At 37.3% G+C, this 23702-nt stretch overlaps 1 protein-coding gene across 17 annotated transcripts in view; it reads left to right on the forward strand.

The window, feature by feature from the left end:
• Positions 1-23702, forward strand: part of EPB41L2 (erythrocyte membrane protein band 4.1 like 2) — a 121815-nt gene that overhangs the window by 94458 nt on the left and 3655 nt on the right. For 2 of the 17 annotated variants that reach the window (XM_063329599.1, XM_063329598.1), the window contains 10 exons: positions 3567-3629; positions 6411-6557; positions 7924-8028; positions 10867-11013; positions 12059-12112; positions 12321-12881; positions 14763-14885; positions 15398-15496; positions 17579-17659; positions 20271-20409. In XM_063329599.1, coding sequence (XP_063185669.1) covers positions 3567-3629; positions 6411-6557; positions 7924-8028; positions 10867-11013; positions 12059-12112; positions 12321-12881; positions 14763-14885; positions 15398-15496; positions 17579-17659; positions 20271-20378 — 1488 coding nt within the window. In that variant the 3' untranslated portion in view covers positions 20379-20409. Of the gene's footprint in view, positions 1-702; positions 3217-3330; positions 3365-3566; positions 3630-6410; positions 6558-7923; positions 8029-10866; positions 11014-12058; positions 12113-12320; positions 12882-14762; positions 14886-15397; positions 15497-17578; positions 17660-20270; positions 20410-23702 lie in introns of those variants that run through there. The other 15 variants (XM_063329615.1, XM_063329609.1, XM_063329603.1 and 12 more) reach the window with 15 other exon arrangements.

Raw genomic sequence — 23702 nt, forward strand, 5'->3', positions numbered from 1 at the left:
CACTGGCAAGTTGAAATAATTTTGGATTACTCTAGGAAAAAGGCACGCAGAGAGATTCTTTATGGGAGAAAAATGGTAAAATAAATTCCTAGGTTTTGACTTAGGGCTTGGTAAAATGGTGAAACTCCCTTGTTTTCAAGGTGGCAGTATTTTCTATATTTTAATCAAAAGAAGAAAAAAAAAAAGCAGTATTTTGGGAAATTGTTCCAGGAAGCTGTTCAGTAAGGTTTTGTTACACATGCCAATTCTGTGAACAGCTTTCTCTTCCCCCTAGTGCAGAAGCTTCTTTTCCTTTCTGGCTCTCTTTAAGTCTTAGAGGAAATGGTTATAAACCCAAGAATCAAAGTGCCAGCTTGTCTTTTGTGTACTGCACTGTCCCCTGACCTTTCTGCCAAAGCTCTGACTGTCTGTCCGCTTCTATCTGTTGTAACTGACTATTACAGTTCAAAAGTGCCCAGTTCTTTACAGCTTGAGAACAAAACATTAGTAATGGGTTCCTTTCATAATCCACAGAAGTAAACAAGTTGGCTGCTTGTAAAGGAGAAGGGGATTTCTGTTTTTATTTGGCATTTCTATTGCGTTAGTAGAGCTGTCCCTGCTTCTAAGTAAAAATTTTCACTAACTAATAATTTCTTTTTTTTCCCCTCTTTTTGTGCCTTCAAACTTGCATTTTGTTGTGCTTTCATTTTCCACTGTGCACAGAATTTTTTTCTTCAGCTCACTCACGTACACCCATCATCACTACCCATGCATTCTGTGTCATCCCATCTCACAAACTGGTCACCTGTCCCTGAGATGGACATGCTTTCAGATATTTCGGAGGAGGATCCCGTGGGAGAGCCCCTCCTTACCATCCCAGACATCTCAGAGTGCAATTCCATGAAAGAAACACCAGATCATAATAAAAATGAAATAGCTTTACCGAATAATATCTTTGAATCTATAGGACAGCTAGCTAGTCAAGGCTCCCCTGCTGTGGAGGGAAAAATCCATACAAATGACTACAAAAGCACTGAGTTGTGTGTCTCATTCAGCTTTATCAGATGCTTTTCTTTTAGTTTCCATTCGCTGCTTGATGAGGATGGTTATATCACTTTTCCTAGCCTTCCTGATGTTTGCATCTCTTTCCTCCCACCTGGCCTTCAGCACTATATTCCTATTACCTCTCCTTCCTTTATCCCCTCTTTTCTCCTCATCTTTGTGCTGCTTCTGTCTGCTTTCCAGTCTATTCCTTTTTCACTCACACTTTCCCTTCCTCTTGCTCTGTCCCTCTGCTACCTGGAGCCTAAGGTGACTTCCTTTAGTGCCTCTAGTGACAATGACCTGAATGACAAAGCAGAGGAAGAGGAGGTGTGTAATTTTCTTGCTTAAATGTTGACACTCGCACATAGCTTTTATGCTTACGCTCCCAGAGGCTTGCTCAGTTTTGCACATTTCCTGGTATAGGGATGTGTATGTGTATATGCCTGTATATATAAATACACACGTACATATATACATATGTACGTGTAGATCTGTATCTTTCTAACTTTTCTCATTTGTCAAACAGTGCCATTGCAGGATTTTAGTCCATAGATAGTTGGTGGTTTTTCTGCCTGAATTCCTGCAGCATGCATAATTTCATTAGATTCCACAGATACTGAGCTGCAGGTAGAGTTGTTTTGTAGTTCAAAATGTTTACTAGCACATAAATCTGAATACTGAAAGTGCTGTGTAATAATAGATATATTATTATTTGTTACTATTTGCAAGTTGTGCTACTTGCGCTATCGGTGTTAAAATGCATGTCTCCAGCGTGCGTTGTCTGGAATGCACCTCTCCAAAGTTCTGTTTAGATCTGAAAAGTGAAATTCCTAAAAGCTGAATTCAGAAAATTGTGAATGCTTTAAAATTGACTTTTTTGTTATTCCAAATTTCAGATGTTTCTGCTCTATAAGGGTGTGTGCAAAGTTGAGTCTGTCCAAGGTACTTTTTATTTTTGAAGTGCTTTTATTAATCTCTGTCAGCGGTTAAGGTCAAGACTGATTTCGTTCATTAGCTGGGATTGCAGGTTGTGTCAGACTTTAATGACTGAAGTCTGAACATTCCTTGAAATACACAGTTAATATTGTTGTACAGAAGCCTCAGTCACACTAATACATTGCTCTGATCATTTGGAGTCATTGACAAAATGCCTCCTTTCCTTATGTCTGCTGTGCATGTTACAGCAATGCTACTAGAAAAAGGTGGGTTGTTTTGCTCTTCAAAGGAATGTTACAAATATTACAGAATCAAAAAGGAGAAGGCTTTTTCGATGTTACATTTAACAAAGTTGGTTAATAAACTGATTAAATCAATACAATGTACATACTAAAAACAAGCTAAATAGAACATGATATCATTAAAAACACTAATCTAAGTTTAAATGATGAAAAGCATGACTTTAAAGACTTTCTCAATTTCTCTGTAGCCTAATTCAATCCATCATCTGTAATACAAATTTGCAGAAAATAGAACCTCAGATAAGCGAGAAATGAATAAAAATGCGATTATGTATCACATTATGTGTGCATTCACACAGAATCCAAAATGCAACAGTATGAGCAATAAGTAAACCCCTCTCCAAATTTATGTACTTGCACAGTGTTGAATTCTAAATGCAGCTTTTCCTAAGATGAGCAGTTCATAGTTGTACCTGTGGAAAGTCTAGGAAGTGGTTTGCTTTTTAAAGAATGCTGTTCCTTAAGGCATTCAGAATACTTGTAGGGAAGATAGGGAAGATAGCTGTCATTCCCAACAGAGTGCATTGCAGTTTGAGGAAGAATATATTCACCTAAACAGGGGGATGGGGGGGATGCAAATAACTCATCCCAAGACAGCAACATTCTTAAAATAATTAAGACAGTTTGTAAATACAGCATTTAGGTGTTTGATTTGAATCCTAGATTCTCACCAAAAGAACTCATGCATTAGATTCCATTTTCCCTTCAACTTGTTGCAAAGTTTAAGGCGCTTACCATAGAAATTATGCATATCATTTTTTTTGTCTATACTCATTGTTAAATTTCCATCTGGGAAAACATGGAAAAGTACAGCAAGAAAGGGACGTAGTGTGAAGCTTCCATTTTTCATGCCACTTATGCCAAATATTACTTCAGCCATTCTACAACAATGTAGGTGAAGGAAGACCAAGGTCGCTTAATAATTTCAACAACATCTGTGGCCGAAACAGTAAAGGTCTGTAAATATAGCACACTTTGCAGCATTTACAAAGAGATGAAGCCTCTGTGTTACTCTGTCAGCATATATTAACAGTTCCTTTTCTTGATAATTTGCCACGTGCTCACATAGGTGGAATCTGAAGAGGAAGAAGAACAGCAGAAGGTGCATGATTGTTTTTTATAATTAAATCTGATTGTAGCTGCCTGCCTTCTTAGCACCCTACATTTTCTGTGGATTTCATCAGAATAGTGCCTTTTCACCATACCGTTTCATTTCCTTTATTTAACTTTTTATTTACTTGCTGGTACATTTTATGTTCTTTTTTTTTTTTGTGTGTGTGTGTGTGTTTTGGCTTAATTTCACAGAGCAATTCCTTGAGAGTAGACGGGGAAAATATTTATGTCAGACATAGCAATTTAATGTTAGAGGTTTGTATATCATAGTATATCATATAAGAAACACTTTCCTTTCTCACGGGCTGCCAGACTGCATGGGATGGGGGGGGTCACTCGCAGGCTGTTGTGGACACAGTGCATGAAGTGCATGGGGGAAAAACAGCTTGGAAATGTTGCATGTTATCATCTAGTTTCTGAGTTTAAATTTAAAAAAAAAAAAAAAAAAAAAAAAAAACAAAAAAAAACAAAAAAAAAACCCAAAGAAATCCAAACAAACCAAAAAAACCTCTCAGCTTGGATGTTGAATGTACATTTTGTATATTTTTGCTAGATGTTTTGATGTTTTCAAGGTGGCAACTGGGAATAATAGCCCTATTTAGATAATCCTAAATGGGATTTTTATACATAGCTTCTCGATGTGTGCATCTTCTGTTGAGCAGCATTTCTAGTTTTCACCAGTTTAATCAACCTTTATCAAATATATTATCTGAATAAATGGAGTTAGTAAGGCACAAGCAGTGATAGAACTATGGAGAAACTAATTCTGATACTCATTGATTTTAGAAGCTTTGAGAAATGTATGCGAGGACTGGATTTTTAAGGGCAATGTTTAGATATACGTCTGAAATCTTTGCCTTTTTTTTTTTTCCACTTTTCAAATGGAAGTAATTCTTGCTTCCTAAAGATTGGTTTTCACTGAAGACAAGCAACAACAAAAAGCAACAGAGTATGTTAGCATGTAGTGCTTTGTCACTGAAGTAGAGTTTTTTGTTATAAGAATTTCCATATAGTCTGTTAACCTGGATTATTTTATCAAAGACTGTAGTTATGATCGGTGTCATTTAACTTGTGGTTAATAACATAAACTAGTAACTGAAGAAATTTTAGAAAATCCTACTGCTGTCTTTAATGTATTTTTTTTTCATCCAGATGGGGCTATAAATAATTCCCTTCGTCACAAAAACTGTCTTTTCAGAAATCATTGGGTTTGTTCAGTAATATGGAGATGTATGGATCGCAGTAACTCAACTAATACATTTTTTGGCTTTTTGCAGCTTTTGATCACTATTGAAACTTTGCTTGTGTATAACTTACTAAAGCACTGAAAGTGTGCATTGCGTAACTGTGCTTTGATCAAGTCCAAGAAATGTGCCTTGTGTCAAGCCAAGACAGGTTTTAAAATTAAGACGTGATTGTTACGAGCTTCAGTTGAGTAATGGAATGCCTTTGGCATAAGGTTTTAGTTCGCTTAGAAAACACATACTTTAGGGGGACATATTTAATGTCTCATTTGTCCTAGATTAAAAGTGAAGCCTTGGTCCTGTGACAATATGAACCTACTGAGTTGCCAGAAGGGGAGAGGTTCTTAGTGTTCAACGGGCATGTGTGAATATTTGCAGAATAAGGAAATAGATGTGCAGCACCAACCTGTTACTGGTGCTGAACACGCTTCAGTGAAAAGAAATTAGAAACTAATGAGTTTGTATTGGGTTTGGATTTTTCATGACTTAAGATGGCGTGTCTTTGCATTGTGAGCACTGACTAAATGTCAAAATGTTCTGTTACAAAGTACATGAATTCTTTGTACAAAACACAGATGCTTTACCTAAATTACTGTATCTGATTACATTCTTTTGGTAAAACTTCATTAATAATTACATTGATATTATTCCATTTTAATCTTCAATCTTTTAATTCTATACTAAAAATGGATCTGAGGCTTAAACTTGAATTTCACCACAGAATACTGAAAAAATATTCTTGTGTTAAAGTGTGCATAACCAGCGTAGGCTTTTCTCAAGACCTGGCATGCTGGAAGGAGGACAGATCATGAAAGACTGAAATCTGTTCTTCCCACCAAAGCCCAGAGTTGTATTTAAAGGATAATGAATTTCCAAGAGACCTAAGCAGATAGATTTTTGCCTACTTAACAGAATGGTTTTGTTTCTGTATAGCTACTGATCCTTATGTCTGCTCCTGCATCTGGTATAAAGCAAAAGACTAGCTTGTAATTATTTGATCCAAGGTGTTACAGTTTAGCCTCAGTGGGTCATCACAAAATCTAATTTGATATTCACGCTGTGGTGTCCCCTTTGGCACTTGCCTAGGTAGGTGTAATTTAGAGAGTGCATCTTTTTGGCGTTGGTGTGCACAAGAACTATCCCTACCTGCGTGCTGCGTCTGCTCTCAGGTTCTCAAATGTGGAATCAGCAGGTATCAGGCTTTAAGTCTTTAACTCTGATTCTTCCAGTAAGTTGAAGCCTACAGGACAGGCGCAGTGAGTAGTCCCTCTGAAGTTAAGTAGGTGTTAGTTGCTTGCATCTTTGGCCCTGTAGCAAAGATGTGTTTTTATAATGCTTCTTGGGTTAGACTATTCTTTACAGCTGCCTTCAGTCATGCTAGTTGTGCGATACCCCAAAATGCTTGCTTCTGTGCTTACAAATTTTAGATGAGAGCAAGCAAGTAGTGGAAATTGTTATTGCTTCATAGGACTGGTAGTTTCAAGTTCTGGATGAAAATAGCCCTCTGTTAAATAACCATGCACAGCATTATTTTTCCTTTGCCTTAAAATGTGAAAGAAACAGCATATGAGTGGCCCTTCATTACAAAAACAACCCCCCCCCCCAAAAAAAAATCTTAGTTCTCTTCTAGCCTTAAACTTTTTTATTTTAAGGCACTCCAAAGAAGAATAGCTCTTCAGACACAAGGCACTTTCCTTGGTGGGGTTTCTTTTGTTGTTTTTTTTCTTTTCCAGTTAAGTTTGCTTTTGTTGTCGTGTTTTGTCCTACTTTGTTTTACGTTGTGGGTTGCTAGGACCTGGATAAGACCCAGGACGACTTACTGAAACACCAGGCTAGCATTAGTGAGCTCAAGCGCAATTTCATGGAATCCACTCCTGAACCACGCCCAAATGAGTGGGAAAAGCGGCGTATCACACCTCTGTCCCTACAGACACAAGGGGTATGTCACTGTAGATGCTTGTCTGCATGCATTTCCGTACAACCCTTTATGTAATACAGTAAATGCAGTTTGTCCTTTAGATTAACACTTTCTTTGGCTAATGTAATATTTGTTTATACTAAGTATACATTAACTTCTTACCACTTACCATTGGACCTGACTTTAAATAACGTGTGGAATTTTATTCTTCTACAAGAACAATTGAATTAAAATCACTAGAAAAAAATGGAGGTGATGGCAGTATTTTCCTGTCTTAAGGACATCTTAAATTTCACTCTGATTGACACGGATTGATGGAGATAACTTTTCAGTGACAGTAGAGCTTTTCCCTCCTTTTCCCTCTCTCACTCTTCATAGACAGCTTGTGCATAAACACACACACAGTTGTTTCAGAAGGACCTTATTATGATCAGTTAATTTACAGTGCTGACTTCTTCAGGACATACTTAATGTAGTTGTTAAAATTTACTCACCTTAGTCTCCAAAAGTCTGTCGCCTATTTCTGTATACCTCCTTCCTGACTGAACCTTAAAACAGCAGTTTGGAAAATGATTTTCTAGAAATATTGTCCTGAAGGCTTGTGGCAAGAAAACTACCCAAATAAATTTCTCTTGCTGTTGTGAAACTATTAGGTTTTTTGAGAAGTTGTTTGCTGCTTCTTTCATATAGTAGAAGAACAAATCAATCTTTGAAAGCAATGAATTTATCTTTTGTTGTTATTCTTTTCTTCCACCATTGTTTCTACCCTTCCCTCTTAAATGTATTGTTGTCCTATCCCATTAAATTCTTAAGTATTCTCTTCAGTCCCCAGAGAGGTGAACTTTCAATTAAGGTTGCTTGACACTACCAAATGATTCTTGTTAATAAGACATTATTTCAATAAGATGCTTAAGCAATCTGAGCTGTATGTGCATACAGATAATGCAGTCACTGAATGTATGGATCACTTCTTTAATGACTATTTTGTTAATTTACGGTTACTGCCAAGAAATTATTCCTCAGATTTCTGAGTAGGTACCTGAATATTTCTATGCATAGTGGTATGTGCATAGGTACAAATGCTGGTCAAATCTTCAAGTGTCCACAACACATTGGTTCATTTAAAAGCTATAAATATCTTTTTGGTTAAAATAGATGTTTATGTAAAAGTGTAACTTAATTTCTGTTATGTGGTTGTGTGTATTTTCTATGTTGACTTCTTTGTGTTGAAGTTGAGGCCCCTTCAAGTTCTTTTATCTGCATTTTTTTCCACTCATCTAGTGTGTTCTGTCACTTTCAGATGGTTTGGGTTTATGTTTATGTGTACTGTGTGTCTGTCTCGTTTCTTGTTGATTTACACTGGTTTTATAAAATGAAAACCAAATAGAAAAAAGGAGACCACATTTTCCAAGTGAAAACGCTGCCTGGGAAGGAGAAGCAATGGACTGCAATGCCATGGATTGCTGGAGCAAAACCAGAGGAAACCGATAAGGTGGCTGCCCTGAAACCTACTGCCTTTTTGCTGTATCTGCTGTGGGCTAGCTTGGGCACTTCTTTCTCTTTCTTTTTTTTTCCCTGATGGAGATAACTTTAAGCCGGTACTGAAAGGGGAAGGTTGAGTTGTAAACCAGGATCTCTGGGTGTGTATGTGTGTATATATATACACATAAATGAATGCCAGCAACATTAAGCTTTAATACCAAACTAGCTGTGAAGTTCTACTATTTGAAAAGAAAACCATTTTTTCACTGGAAGATTACTGTATTTTATGTGACTAGAGTGACAGCAAAACATGTCTTTCCATTCTATATGGAAATAATTGTCTGCAGTTATTTGACACTTTGCACAAATCTTTTGCTTTACATGTTCACTGTCTAATCATTATTCAAACCAATAATGCTGTAGAAGAAGCTTCGTTTCAAAGGCAGCCTGGTTCTGAGTACCTTTACACTTCCATACCTCTCTTTTCATCCAGGAAAAGAGGGAAGTTTTCTCCCCCATAAGCTGGTTTAACATCTGTGCAGTGGAAAACGCTATATAACCAGTGGGACTGCTACCAGCATGACAGTGACAATGGGTAGCAATTGTGATGTTGGTTTTTTACATCACTTCTGGACTATTTTCCACCAATTTGGGACAAAGGCAGGTTAATGTAAAGCTGTCAGTCCTATTTCAGTAACATATATAAATGCAAGGTCTGGGAAGCAGTGTATTTCCATCCTGAATTATTTGCTGATGGATGTAGATAAATTTGTGTTCAAGTGTTTTGTTACCCCCAATTTATAAACTTGCTGGTATTAGTAGAATAGTACATTGCTCAGTCCTTTTCCTGGACTGTGTATTTCCTTGCCTGTCTTAGGATAGTTGGACAATAGATGAGAATAAAGGAGGATGTCACTGCTCATATTCTTTCTTTTCTTCCTTCTTTTGCACCAGTGAATATACTTGCAAATAAGTAATTTTCTGTGTATAGGAAATGTTAAGTACATCCCATTTGTGCCACTGTACTTCTGTATCTCCGTACTCCCACAAATGCACAGCATCTGTGACTTAATTATAACAGGTATTGTGACATGTTGATATGTATGTCACAAATTAATATGTGAAATTTCATTATCTTATGTATACCTGCAATTTTTTTTTAATCCATCTCCCCTACCCCCACCGCTTGTAAACAGTATTTCATGTTAGTGTATATAACTGTGTCCCAGAAGGAATTTGCTAGAAATTTAAACGTCTTCACAGGCTGATACATTATTGTCACTACAGTAGTTTGTTGAAAAGTGCCAATTCTATCTGTACACTTAATTATTTTTACTAAATGCCCCCTCAGGGAACAGGGGTTACATTATTAAACAAATTGTGTGACTGGGGCTTTCCTTTTAAAAGATTAGAAGACCAAAAAGTTCGGAGTTGGTAAAAAGCAAAAAAGACGGGTGTTATGCACCTGTCTTTTATTATATGCATATATGGGGAGAGAGATGCACACAGTTTGACCACTTTTTTTTTTTTCCCCACTGCCTTTTTTTTTTTTTTACTGCTTTCAGCAGTTGGAAAACGTGGTACCAGAGACTGGTAGAAGCAGTATCATGAACGTTTATTGGGGGCAGTAAACTAGGAAAAGAAAGTGGGGTGAGGACCACATTGCCCTGATGGACATTGAATGGTGCATGAGGGTGGATTTAGTAACTTGCATCCATAACAAATTTTCTTAGCCATCTCTGAATCAGACTTTTTATTGTAGGGGGAAAAAAAAATATAGGGGTTCTCTTTCTTTTCCTTCTCTGTTCTTCTGCATGCTGTATGTTATGTGTTGTGTAGTATATGCGCAGTAGCATGGCGTAACTTAATGTTGGCTTAGATCCTCCGCTGCTGCTCACCCGGTGGGTCCAGGCGGGCCGCAGCTGTCTGCCTGCCACCTCGGCTCTCCTCTGGCCTCTGCTGCTGCCGGCAGCCGCTGTCCTAACGTTTCCCGGGACAGAAATGTGTCTTCTTGAACGTTGTCAAAATGTGTGTTATGTCCATCTTAGGTATTTGTTACATTATTGGCTTTTTATTTTAACTGTTTTTACTTCTAACTTAATGCAAGAGCTCATGGAAGGAAAACCAGAATAAAGACTTTCAGCCTTTTCAGGGGCTTGTGTACCCACGTGAATTTTAAGTTTGCTTTACCATACAGATTTATAGTACTACAGAAAATAGGCCTGACTATGAAACTGATTTATGCTTTAAAGCAACGTACCCTGTTACGTATGGTCGAATAAAACAAGTTTTCCTAGTAGAATGGGAAAGGCTTTTTGAAAACAGATTCTTTAGTAGAAACAAATTTGCTTTGGTTTTTTAGTATTTGGAAAAAAAAAAATATATAACATATATTATAAAGAAAATTTCATATCAGTGTTGTGGGTATGCGTTGTTCAAAGCAAATGTATCTGACTGCCCTGAAGCTCTGAGCCAATTAGGCTTTAGGAGGTGTTAAAAATGGATTTTTAAAAGGGAAAAATCCCAGTAGTAAATACAGAGTTACTGCCCAAGTGAACTGTTCTGTTTGGAAAATGCATGGAAATGTTACTGTGTTTCATTTTTACCGTGTGATATGCCTGGTGGCGAGGTGCAGCATTCGAGTACGACTGTGTGTTGTGGTGACAGCAGTTTTTTGTGCGTCAGGTGTCACTTCTCCTTTCGGGAGCCGGGTGCCCCTGCGCTCCCCCAGCCTTCTCCCATCCCTCTCTTTGTCGCCTGTCTCTCTCGCCAGACCTTCCCTTGTAGGTGGCTGCCGCTCCGTCCGTCACTCTTTAATTCTTTCCTTTCCCTTCTCTAACTCGTCTAGAGCCTAGAAGAAGAGATAACGTCCATTTTATTTAGTAAGGAGGGCTTTGGCGCGAGCACCAGAGGGCCGTTCGCCGCCGCCCGCCCGCGGCCAGCAGAGGGCGCTGCGGGGGAAGAGACCGCCGCCTGCGCCGCGCCGCCGCCCCAGGTGCTGCCCCGCCGGCCGCGCAACGCTGGGGGCTGGGCGGGGGGCGGGGGGTTGGGGCTCTCACCCACCCCCCCACACGCCTGAAACATGGCAGGAAGGTGGCCGGCAGCTTGCTTCTGGTGTATCGGAGCCGGTAAGCCGGGTGCTTGCGTTAGAGGGGAGAGGGAGAGACCCAGCTAGAGACAGGAATTCTGTATCTGCAACGCTCAAGATTAGTCGGTGCTTGTTTAACCTTCGCCGGGAGTGCTGGCTTACACTCTGTAGGTGCTTTGGTTAGTAAACGGCAATAAAAACTAGTATTAAGTCACAGATGATGTGTTGACCTTTGTATTCTAACGTTTGCACTCAAATTTTGCTGCAAGCTTTTCACTAAAAAGTACGTTAGATCAAAAAAACCAACCTAATACATAATTCACGGTGGGCTTTCTGTGATATCCATCACAGATTATTTTGTTACGGAACAAATACTAGTATAACTGCTTTAATCTCATCATTTGGGCTCCAAACTAAATCTTAATGGGATCATCTTGGTAATCATGTATTGCTATTCTGACAACGTACGACCCTAAACAATCTCCCTTTTGTTATTCATTAAGTTTCATAAAGTAACAGACCAGAGATGAACAACTAATAAAATCTTAAAGTCTTTTTTTTTATTTTCTATGGTGATAAACTGATAGTAGAATGCTAAATAGTTTGGTTATTTTACTTTTCCTTAATATTATTCATTTTTAATTCCTGATTTAACTAAGAGAAATAACTGCCTTAGCATCACTGACCAGTGCATTCATGCTTTTATTTTCAGTCTTTCATAATTAAATTCTTATCCCAATTAATAAAGTCCATAATTCTTACCTACTTTTGAATGGAATGTTTCAGTGAAGTGGAAGGAAAGGAGCATAGTTCCATGTGAATCTTGCAGTGAATACGCAGTATCTGTCTAGTATCAAGTATGTACGTTCTTAAAAGCTTGCTTGGAGGATGTTGTGCTGTTGGAAAGAGTTATGCATTGATTTTTGTCCTCTGATTGCTTTCTGTTTCACAGAGACATGCTTCCAGAACAGAAGGGCCTTGTACTGGAGTCAGCGATGCTGATAAGGTTCTACTGATTTTTTCCATAGTTAAATTTGGCTCTAACTCTTCCAATCCATCTTCATTCTTTCTTTCCTTCCTTTTTCAGTTAACCATCACAACCATCTTTTGTCTTCCACATGACATGAACCAGCCATCAGCTAATTTTGTTTCCATCGTTTTAATTTATTCATATACTCTACTTTTGTTTTTCCTCATCCGTGTTTTTTGTGCAGAGTTCACATGAGACTCTGGACATAGTGGAGGAGAAGAAGCAGGCAGAGGTTGGGATAGAAGAAACACTAGTCGTAGACGAAACCAACAAAGGGAAAATGCAAGTTGCCACTGATGCTGGGGAAGCATGTAAGGTGGAGCATCTGTCAAAAAAGGACTCTTCATCATTGCCATCAGATAGTAGCAGCAGCAGCAGTAGTAGTGAGAGTGAGGATGAAGAGGTGGGAGAATACCAGCCACATCATAGGGCAATTGAGGAAGTCATCAGGGAAGAACAGGAAGAAGAGGAAGACGTGAAAAGGAAAGAACATGAAGAAAAAATACAGCATGTGGAAGCCACAGCAGAAGGCAGTAAACTAAGCGTGCCAGTTGAGCACACACAAGTTACAACTGAAGATTTGGTCCAGGAAAATGCAGTTACCATAGCTACAGAAGAAAAGAATTTGTCAGAGCAAATTAAGCAAGATTTAGGTGAAGAAAAAGAGGAGGAACAGCTCAGACTCAATGGAGATGTGTCTCATGTTGACATTGATGTTGCACCACAAATAATTTGTTGTTCTGAGGTAAATGGTAGAACAGTTTGACAACTAGATTAAGCAGAGATATTTCTTGGGGTGAAAATATACCTGCCTTTCTTCTTCTCCTATTCCTCCAAATCTTCAGGCAGCCAACAAGATTCAGATCATTTGGAAGGGGAAACCATTGATGAGCAGTGAAATTCTGTCTCCTTCAGTTATGGTTTCTGACTTTTTGCTAGAACTGAGTGAAAATCACCAGTAAGGCAAACCTTCCGAAGACTGACATCTCCTTTTGATCTCCCCCTTATTTTATATGCAAATACATAATGTATATTTATTATTTACACGTCTCCAATGTTTTAAGTCTTGTCTTGTCTATTTGTCAATTGTTTTTGACATGTAATGTCTATGACATGTAATTGTGATTGGAAAGCTATTGGCAATTGAAATTAGAAAAACCTGTCACAAATTTTTGTTACTTCCCCCCCCCGTTGTTCACTGCTTTTCATTATTTTTTCTATTTTTATTTTTTTTATTTTTAAAAAGTGTTGTAGACTAGAATAAGTATGTCTAGAAATTGCATAGCTGGGAACACTGCATTGTAAAGGGATGAGGTGTATAGCATGATCTTACTATGAAGTCTTCTAGTGCAATAGGTATTTAGGGAAACATGCATGGGTTCCATTTACAATCAGTTGTTTCAAGCCAAACAAGGTTAAAGGGTTCATTACTGGGCAAACTTTATAAAGAAGCAGAAAGGGGGAAAAAATGGAGCACAGGGATGCCTCTCTGTGAAGTTGGCATGGTTTTCTGCTGAGTTTTTCAACAATTGGATGCGTTTTTTCCTAGTTATCTCTACCTGCTTGTACTTGTAATGGTAGCAAATTATTTTTTCTTTGTACTTAAATCCAAACAACTTACCTTCTTTCTTTTGTTGTCTTTTGCATACACGGATGTTCTGATTAATGATGTGAAAGAATTAGTTTATAAGACCTTTAGAAGTTGCAGGCACCCACACTTCCTAAAAACATAGCTAATTTGGAGGAAGGGGAGAAAGGCTGCTGTGTGTGCAAATGTACGTGAGGGAAAGAAAGGAATTATTTTTTTTTTCCTCCCCCTCTGGGATTTCCCCTCATATGCATCCAAAATCAACAGGAGATAGCAACTGGTGCATCTAGAAAGATACCAAGATTTTTTTTTTAAGTTCTTAAATATATTTGAAAATGTGCTCCAGTAAAATGTCACAAGTTCACTGGGTTGCAGACCCCTGGTTAATTGCTTTGTGATATTGCAAAGACAACGACTAACTCCAAATGGTTAAGATGGCTTTCTAGGATTGTTGTCAAAAGAAGCCATTGATTTCCAGAATTAATACATTGAATGTAGAGTGCTTAAAATCCAACTGTCAAAGTTGTTTTTCTGTTCCAGAAGTAGTACATATTCAAAAATTAAACTTATACGTAATTTCCTTGGAATTTCTAGTCCGTATTTGCAGTTTGACAGAGAAATGATAGATATTTTCCAGGATTAATTCTAATATGAAGCTTATGCATCTGAGCTAGCTATCAGCGTCTTCATGCAAACTAAGAGTTTTTTAATATTTTTTCCTAGTGGTGCTTTTTTAAACACTTTCAAAACCTGTGTTGCAGCTTGGTTTTAGCAGTTGTCTTTTGTGGTATGTACTGTTGGCTGAAACACAGAGCTTCAGTTATTAGGAGATTAAATTTTCCTGCCAGGTTATGTAGATAGTAGAGGGTTGGTGTATTAGTCTTCATCTCACTTTGCTTATTTATTGCATGCTTTTTGATGGGGAAGACAGTCAAATACTTTCCTTACAGTTATGATTTTCTTTGGTTGTGTTTTCTTGGTCCACTTTACAAACCTTCTTCTGTCTTTTGAATTGATTGGTTATTTCTTGCACCACAGCCTCCAGTAGTGAAAACAGAGATGGTAACCATTTCAGATGCCACACAGAGAACTGAAATCTCCACTAAAGAAGTTCCAATTGTTCAAACAGAAACTAAAACTATCACATATGAATCTCCACAGGTATGGTGGCTGGGATATTACATTGTTTGCAAGCTGGTTTTTATTCCAGTTACAGAACAGAGAATGTCCAAAAAATGCTTTTCAAAAGCCTATACTTTTTTCTAGCAGCTAAGATATACTTTGGCTGTGAATTAGGTAAGTGAAATTTTTGTAGACAAAGCAATATTACTTCTGAAGTTGTAAATGTTGTTTGGTTTTGGTTTTGTTTGTTATTTTAATTTAAGGGCTTAGTTGCTGTCTGCAAAGGTATAACTCATTTTTAGGTTTGGAAACTTGATTAAAATATCTCATTGCTCCCAAAAGGATCATGTAACTTTGAGCATAAATTTTCCACAAGAATGAACCATAACAACAGTCTTACATGGCATGGTAAACTTGGATGGCCTCTATTTAGATTGCAGTTCTAACTGAACTAAAGAATTTGTTTAGTTAAGAAACCAGCCTTTTCTCCTGTGAAAACAAAGCTTTTAAATGCCAAAATACAAAAATACCGTTTTTATTTTTCCTTACAGTTTGATGGCAGTGCTGCTGGCAATGCTGGTGTGCTGCTGAGTGCACAGACAATTACATCAGAGTCAATTTCTACTACCACAACTACACACATCACAAAGGTAAAATATAATAATGTCTTTCTGAACTAAAAATAACCCCGAACTCTCAAAATAAAGTCTTACATGAAGTGTGTTTTACATCTGCTGATTCTTTGAGAAAGCTGTCTTGAAATGGATTGGATTAATTCCAGGCATGTGTGAGAGTTAATGTTTCTGTACACAGATTTTGAACAGAGAAGCCCTAATGAATAAGCAGGAGAGGGAAAAGGAGAAAAAGATGTTTAGTTTTTTTAGTACTTCATGTAGGTCTTATTTCTGTGTTTGACAAATGAGTGTGTACCTGAATTTTTACAGTTTCAGTCCTATCATCACTCACTGATATCTTACAGAATCTTTCTTAATGTAAATGATTTGTCTGAGGTCCACAGGAGCCTTGCTAATGGCATCAGTTATAAGGATGAACTGAAACAACGTTTTCTCAGCCTTTGTGTTGATAATCCTTGTGCTGCTAGGTTTAGAGCATATTTAAAAACAGATCATACCACTAGATTACTTTGCAAGGATATACGTTGCCGGAATATGTTAGAACTACCAGAGTGCAATAATGATTATTTTTATTATTGATTTATGTAAATATTTAACAAATTTTAGGGGTGCCCGACAACATAAGTTTGAACTCTTGTCTTTGAACTCTTAAAATAGTTTTCCAAGAAAATTACAGAAGGTATTATTTAAGGTAAAGCAAAAGGGAAGAGGGAAACATAGGGTGAGAGTTTGGGATTTTTTTCCCTTCAAGACAGAAAGTTTCACATCATCGCAGAATGGAACAATAATTCACTGCTCACTGGATATCTGTTAAATATATATATTCTAAAGATCGAAATGTTCTTAAGATTGAAAGTTGTATTCACAGAATGACAGTGGAAGGATGATGTTGGAAAATTGTCAGATAAGTCACATGAAATGAAGTAAGCTTAGAATTTAAAATGTGTGTTTTGTTTCACAGACTAGTCAACAGGTCCATTTCAGTCTCCTGCTCCCTTTTGTAATCAATAAGCCACCACCATTTTAGGAAAAAGTGTTTATTCAATAAATTGTGCTAACGCAGCTAGAGAGGGTGAAAAAAAAATGTGCGTTTATTTGTCAGGTTCAGATATCAAGTAATGTTGCTTTTTGGAAGGAACCATTAAAGACAATGGTTTCAGTCTTGTCTTCTACTAAAAAATTACTGGGATTACCCTAATGCAGCAGCAGATCCTTATCTTTTCTTACTGACTGTTTGAATTTTCTAAACTAACTTTCTATTTGACATCCCAAACTGTTCATTATTGATAAAGTCACCTGGCAAAATAGTTTTAATATTCTAATGTTGTTCCTAACAGAATTATCTCGGATCTTTTCTAATATGGTCAGTTTACCTTAAGTGGTAGTTTATTATTTCCTCTTACACAGGCTGATTTTTTTTAAAAAAAGAAGCATTTAATGTTATTTCTGTGAGAATTTTTCTATAAGCTAAAATTTTTTAATCACTAGAGTAAGAAATGAAGAAACAAAGCACAAAATTATTTTCATCAACAATGTGAAATATGTCGAAACTATCTCACTAAGGTCCATTGTTGTGGTTTAACCCCAGCTGGCAACTAAGCACCACGCAGCCGCTCGCTTGCTCCCTGCCTGGTGGGATGGGGGATAGAATCAAACCAGCCAAAACCAGCACATACATGAATGGCAGAACTGAAAACCGGATCATCTTTGTATTTAATGGCATAGGATTCTTCAGAGACTGAGAAGAGGCTGATGGTAGATAGGTTGAAATCAAAGAAAAGACTCCTGGGATTTCCTTGTTGCCAGATTTATATGGTGGAAGAAGCTGGAATTCCAGCTTGTCTGCATATCAAACTCGGGCTTCAGTAACAGAAGGCATTCTCTATTGCTTGGTTTTTATGAAGTTTAGCATTGCTAGAATTGACTAACTGTGTAACTGAAAAAGGAAAGGAGGATTTAGCACCGAGAATATGTATGTACTACTAATTGCAACTCAGTCACAGAAATGTATTTGCTTTAGTGCAACAGAAAAAAGTGCTTTGTGGCAGTATAGGATAATTACAAGGATGTTTTCTTCTTTTTTTGTGCCATCTGTAGATGGTAAAAGGTGGGGTATCAGAAACAAGAATTGAGAAGCGCATTGTCATTACTGGAGATGCAGATATTGACCATGATGAGGTGAGCATGTAAACTGTCAACACACACAATGTGCTTTTTGTAGTCCAGTGAGATCTAGATCATATTTCAGAAACCAGAAATTAGAGAAAGGTAGAGAAGTTAAATAAGAGGACATAGAAAGATGCTGAGACTGTTAATTGTGGCAAAGTTGTTAAGCGATCAAAGTGTTTTGTGAATAAGGAGCCATTAGAATATAACTGAAAGAAAAACAGCATTTGTAACTTTGCATCATAGATCATGTGGATGGATTTCTTACTGTTTTTAAATGGATTACTTTTTTTTTGGAAGAGACCCGATTCATTTAGTGCTGCTTTTGCCATTTGGGAGGAGAAGCATTACTGAAGTAATCTTGTTTTGATACATTAATCTGGATAGATGGGAGTCTCTACTGCGTTGTGTCAGCAACATCTGAATGCAGCACTCATTTTGACTGAAAGTTTTGAAATACCTTCAAGCATAAACTGCTCGATTTAAAAAATAGGTTTTTGACTTGTGTTTATAGAATTCTGTATAACAAAAGTAATTGTTCATCTGTCGGAATCTTATGTAAGTACCTTTCATCTCTCTCAGTACCAAAGCAATATTTTACTATGTCTTAGAAACTAAGGTTAAAATCACCTCTGCCTGCCCAATTAAGAAGGCTAAATTTAAGCAATACACAGGAGAATAATTGAGAAAGTGCACTTATCTGTTCTTTGTGGTGATGATTAGATGATTTTACATCTAAGATACTGTAGTAATAAAGTAGATCAATAGTCACTGGATAATACAAGTGGAAAAGCCTACCTTCTACATAAAGTTGCAGTGAATCCAATTCTAACTTTATGAAGGCTACACAAATCAACATAACAGGATTTAATTTAACTTCTTAATTGTAATATACTGAGAGCTCTCAGGGAATTTAATTTCACATTTTGATTTGCCTTCAGAAAGTGGCTCTTGACAAGTTGAATCTCTTCTTGAAACTCATAATTAAATGACAGGGCTGTTCAGCATCAGGCATGGCTCTTGTTTGCCTTGACACACGTTTAATGCACTTTGGACATCTGGAAAGGTCACACAATACCAGACAATATCTCTAAGCCCTTCTTTGTTTTGAGGTAAATGGGTAATGAAGCAAAAAATTAAATTATAAAAAAGGAAGTACAAAATACGATTTTAATCACTGAAGTTTAAAGCAACAGTAAGCAGCTTTTAGGAGATGTAATGTAAACTTATGTTAAATGCAAAACTACATGCTAGATGTTTATTCTTTTGGTTTTTAGCTCCCTACATCACTAAAACAGTTTTCAATAGGAAAAAATATTTTAATTTGGAGTTTCCAGATACAAATGCTTGTATTACTTGTCATTTAACAATTAGAGACTTAAGGTTTCTTTTAAATCCTTATTTGTACTACAGAGATTACACTTGGCATATTGTAAAATATGAACTAATAAAAAATTATTAGGAATAATATATCATCAAACATCAGTATTGTACCAATGCACACTTCTTTACATACTTCCTTAATAGGAATTCAGATTCATTATCATATAACACTTAAGATGGCTAATGTTGGTGTTTCCAGTCTCTCTTCAGAATTAGTTATTTCTTCTCCCACTTACCACCTGTGGCTCAGGAAACTCACTTTTCTAAATTAAGATAAACCTTCTTGTTGCATTTTATTTTTCTTGCTCCTTCTATTATATTTGGGGTTTTTTAGTTGTGGATGATACTAAGGTGAACAGTGAGCTTACTGTTGCTTTCAGAATGCCTTCCGGTTTCTCCTTTATTTTCTTGTGTTGTGTTCCAACAGTAGCGCAGCTCACTGAAATAAGATTTAGATCAGGGGAAGGAATAGAAGTCCTAGGTGCTCTTTTGCCTTTCCTGCCTCAGAGGGTGCTCTTATGTGGTTGACTGTAAAGCCTAGAATAGAGTAGAATATTTCAGTTGGAAGGGACCTACAATGATCATCTAGTCCAGGTGCTAGCTGTGTATATTGGTGTACCTCTTAAGAAAATAAAATTTCTTAAAATGTGGAGGAGGGATTATAAGAAACTGGTTAATACTTATATTTACACTTCCCTGTGTTAAGATAGAGAAGTTCTTTTGAACTAGTAAAATGAAAAAAAAAAAAAAAGGAAATTCTTCTGCTAAGGAAATTTCTATTACGATCCTCTTCCAGAGTTTCAGTACCATATTTAGTACAGATGCCAAAGTATCCTTCTATTTTGTTCAGGAAACTGAAGGCAACTGTTAATTTTCTGTACTATATACATTCTTGTTAACTCTTTATTTGCTAGATCTGTTGCAAAAGTTCAAAAACTTCCGGGGTATAAGAATACTTTTTGTCTCCTGGAATGAGCTATAAAAGTTACAGGGTAACTTTATGGTCATTTGTTACTTCCTGGAAATTTTGATAAATTTGTAGCATACTGTTTTGTTGGAGGTTTTTTGGTTGGGTTTTGTGTTTGAGGGGTTGGTTTGGTTTTTCTCATTTTTTTATCCCAAGCCCTCTCAAGTTCAGGACAATTATAACCAAATTTTCCGATGCTGCTCTCCCATTCTGTGGCCCCACATGAATGTCCTCTTGCTGTTGCTGAGTTACATATTTCAAATACATTTGCAGGCCCTGGCACAGGCAATCAAAGAAGCCAAAGAACAGCACCCTGACATGTCTGTTACAAGAGTGGTGGTGCACAAAGAAACTGAACTTGCTGAGGAAGATGAAGAATAAAATCAAAAATGTCCTCAAGCAAATACTTCAGGTAAGCTTATGTATGTAATTAACATAGGAAAATGTAGCATCGGTTTTCTGTTGTGTTCTGTAATAAAAGGCTTGAAAAATATGGGGTGTCTTTGCTATCACAAAACGACGAGTTGAAACAGGCACTAATATTAGACTACTAGTGTGAGAATTTTTATATGAAGTCCAGTCTGACATTATTTTAATTGCAAATTTTCTTGTCTATGTCTACCAGTTTTGTCACAGCACTCTCATGGCATTTCCTACGATGTTGTGTCAATCTGTTGTAGTTTATATCAAAGTGAGTTTGGGCTATTTCTGCAAAACATGAAAGATGTGTCACGTTTTTCTGTTTACCTGTACAATTGAAGTCCTTGCCTTACATTTTGCTTGTTTACTGGGAAGACTATGTTTATTTCCCGGTAGTGAAAGGGCACACTTGGACATTTTAATTTAGTCAGCTAATTCTCAATCCTAAACACACTGAAATATTTACCCATTACCATTTTCCAAGGCAAGGAGGTAAATGCATTGCAAACTCAAGTTTTAAAGCCTCCCATCAGTTGAAAGAGGTATTTCAAGGAATGACATTTTATTAGGCCCTCATTCTAGGAAAAAAATAAAAAAAACACAAAAGGACCCCATCTCTACCTGACGTATTCAATAGAAAGATCAGAATGAACACTGAATAAATCTACTGTTGCACTGATTATAGGCTAATGTCTTAAGGCTCAGTAACCGTTTGGGTGCATAAAGCTTCATGTTTCCTTTGCTTGTCACACTGGTTGATGTCATGAAACTGAAGCTCCAGATTTTTTAAACTTGATGGTTTTGTTAATTGTAGATCCAGATTCAAGGAAAAGGTTTCGTTTGGAATGGTTAAATAGCAATGGGAGAGATTTAAAAATAAATAAAGCTTCAAAACCAATGTCTTCAGCCTTCTTTGGGAGACATTTAGTTTCTACTGATGAGTATTTAGCTAGAAGAGCAGAGGTATTACTCGCACATCTCCAGAGGGAAAACTGGTTTAATACAACTTTAAGCTTTTAATATGCATTTTGATCAACATTAATGTAGAGGGAGACAAGGTAAAAAAAATATATTTTGTACTTTTTAAAGAAATTAGAGTTGTGGTGATTCTTAATTCCTTGGTTCGGTTATTTAAACAGTGGTGGTTGTGGCCCTTGGAAAAGAGAGTTGTAGGTCCTGTACTGGCATGCATTCCCTTTGTATTGAATGAAGTTTTTACCAAAGGAAACTATCTGTCATAAACTTCCTCTTGCAGCTTCAGAAGACTTCTAGATATCATGAGCACTATTCATGAAGTGCCAGGAATATATGAAAAATGAGACACTGACTTGATTCCAAATTTGATGTAAGCTGCTATAAAGGGAGGAGGACGTATTTCACATGGTGCTGATAATTTCCTGGGGTGAGAAGATCAGTTTCACTCCTGTGCCTGAGTTTCCTAGGAGCTGAAGATTTCACTGTCAGGTATCACTTCTGTGATCCAGAGGAGAAAAGATGCAAGCACCAGTTTGAGAGGATAGGAAGTGCACATACTGAATGCTGCTTTATGAAAGATGACTTTTATCAAGGAATCTGAGCCTTCCTGAACTAGTCACTGGTCACAGATGCTTATTTTCAGCTGAAAGATATAAGCTAAAGCCTTAGTTTATTTCATTTACCCACAAGTGTCTTGCTTTTCTTTAACATCTGGATAGGAGTGGAGGGGCCTGTGTGTCTGAGGAAAGGGACAGCTAATATACGTTGCCAACTGTTGATGTGTACACGGTGAGTTAGAGGCTGCATGTTGTAAGGTATTGGGAAGAGAGTTTTTCTCTGTTCTGAGATATCTGTTGGCAGAGTTGTTGGTTTCCATCGCTGTACACATCAACTCTTCTGGGAGTTTATCCTGAACTCCTGCTATCTGCAGCACTGCATAGAGAAAGTGTTGAATGCCATGGAGAGGTCCACAAGGGTAAGAGTAGGATGCCTGCCCTCTGCCTGCGGAGAGAAAGTTTACCCACCTTCTCCATCAAAGTGTTTCCAGTTGCCTTTCCTGGCCTCTTACAGATTGTGCTAGAACTACAGTGTTTGTTTTCATTATGTGAGATTATAAATTACTTTTTGGCGAGTTTTCCTCTGAGCTGGCAGGGAAGCTAGAGGTTTTCATCAGAGTGGAGCTAAGTTTGAGCTGCTCCCTGAAAATTCCTTCCGTTTTGGTCAGATTATTGTATGTTTGAAAAGGAATGAATAATTTTTTCTCATAACTGTGCAAACCAGGAAAACAACATGGATCAAGTTTTGAAGTGCTAGGTCAACACTCACCTGGATTTTAATGTTATAAAATTACTATTTTTTTAATTATTATGACACTATATAATGTTATAAACTGTGGAAATAACAAAGGGGGGGTTGCTTGTGAGGGAGGATTAGCGAAAAGTCATGAAAAATTAGTAACTCTAAACAAATCTCTGTTTTTTCGCTTTGCTTTTATTTCAGTGTTCCATTAGATTTGCTTTGTTGCTTAGTGACACTAAAAACGGGTATAGCATGTATGTTTCAGCTTTGTTCTGAAAGCACAGGAGAGGACATAGAACTGCACTGGACTGTGAGACGGGGATGTGTGGATGAGTTCTCACATCACGTAAATGCCCCAAAAGGGCTTGGAAAAACCCACATCACTTTTGAGAGAGTTATTAGTTTGTAGCAAGAATGCCTGTGGTTTAGGTGGTTTTGCTGATCCCTTGGTACACAGCAACATTAAATCAAACCATCCTTCTCATATTTTCAGCATTTACATAGCAGGATCTAAGGTAGAAAAATACAGTGAGACAGCAGAACAGATCATTTTGATTTGCAAGGATTTACTATTATAGTAAGTGTCCCCACTAAGATTTTTCACATCTTATTTATGAGTATGAATTTAAAGGGCTTGGGAGCAGGGTTTGCCTCTTCTGTTACGTTTGTGCAGAACATGACAGTTTCTTCGTGCTACCTTAATCCAGAAAAGTATCTTTCAAATCAGTGTTCAACATAATCTGTCCCATATAAGTAATTACAACATCTTTCTTGAAGGGCCTGTCATGGGAAGAAGAAACAATCTTGGCAGGTTTGCACCACATTTCTACGTTAGTGACTAAGTTAGTGACTAAGGCCGAGGTTCTCAACAACTTGTTTTCCTCAGTCTTCACTGGCAAGGGCTCCAGCCACACTCCCAGAGTCACAGAAGACAACAGCAGGGGTTGGAAAGAACTGCCCATTGTAAGTGAAGATCAGGTTTGTGACCATCTGATGAACCTGAAAGTGAAC

Source organism: Chroicocephalus ridibundus, chromosome 3, assembly GCF_963924245.1.
Source record: "Chroicocephalus ridibundus chromosome 3, bChrRid1.1, whole genome shotgun sequence".
Lineage (NCBI taxonomy): Eukaryota > Metazoa > Chordata > Aves > Charadriiformes > Laridae > Chroicocephalus > Chroicocephalus ridibundus.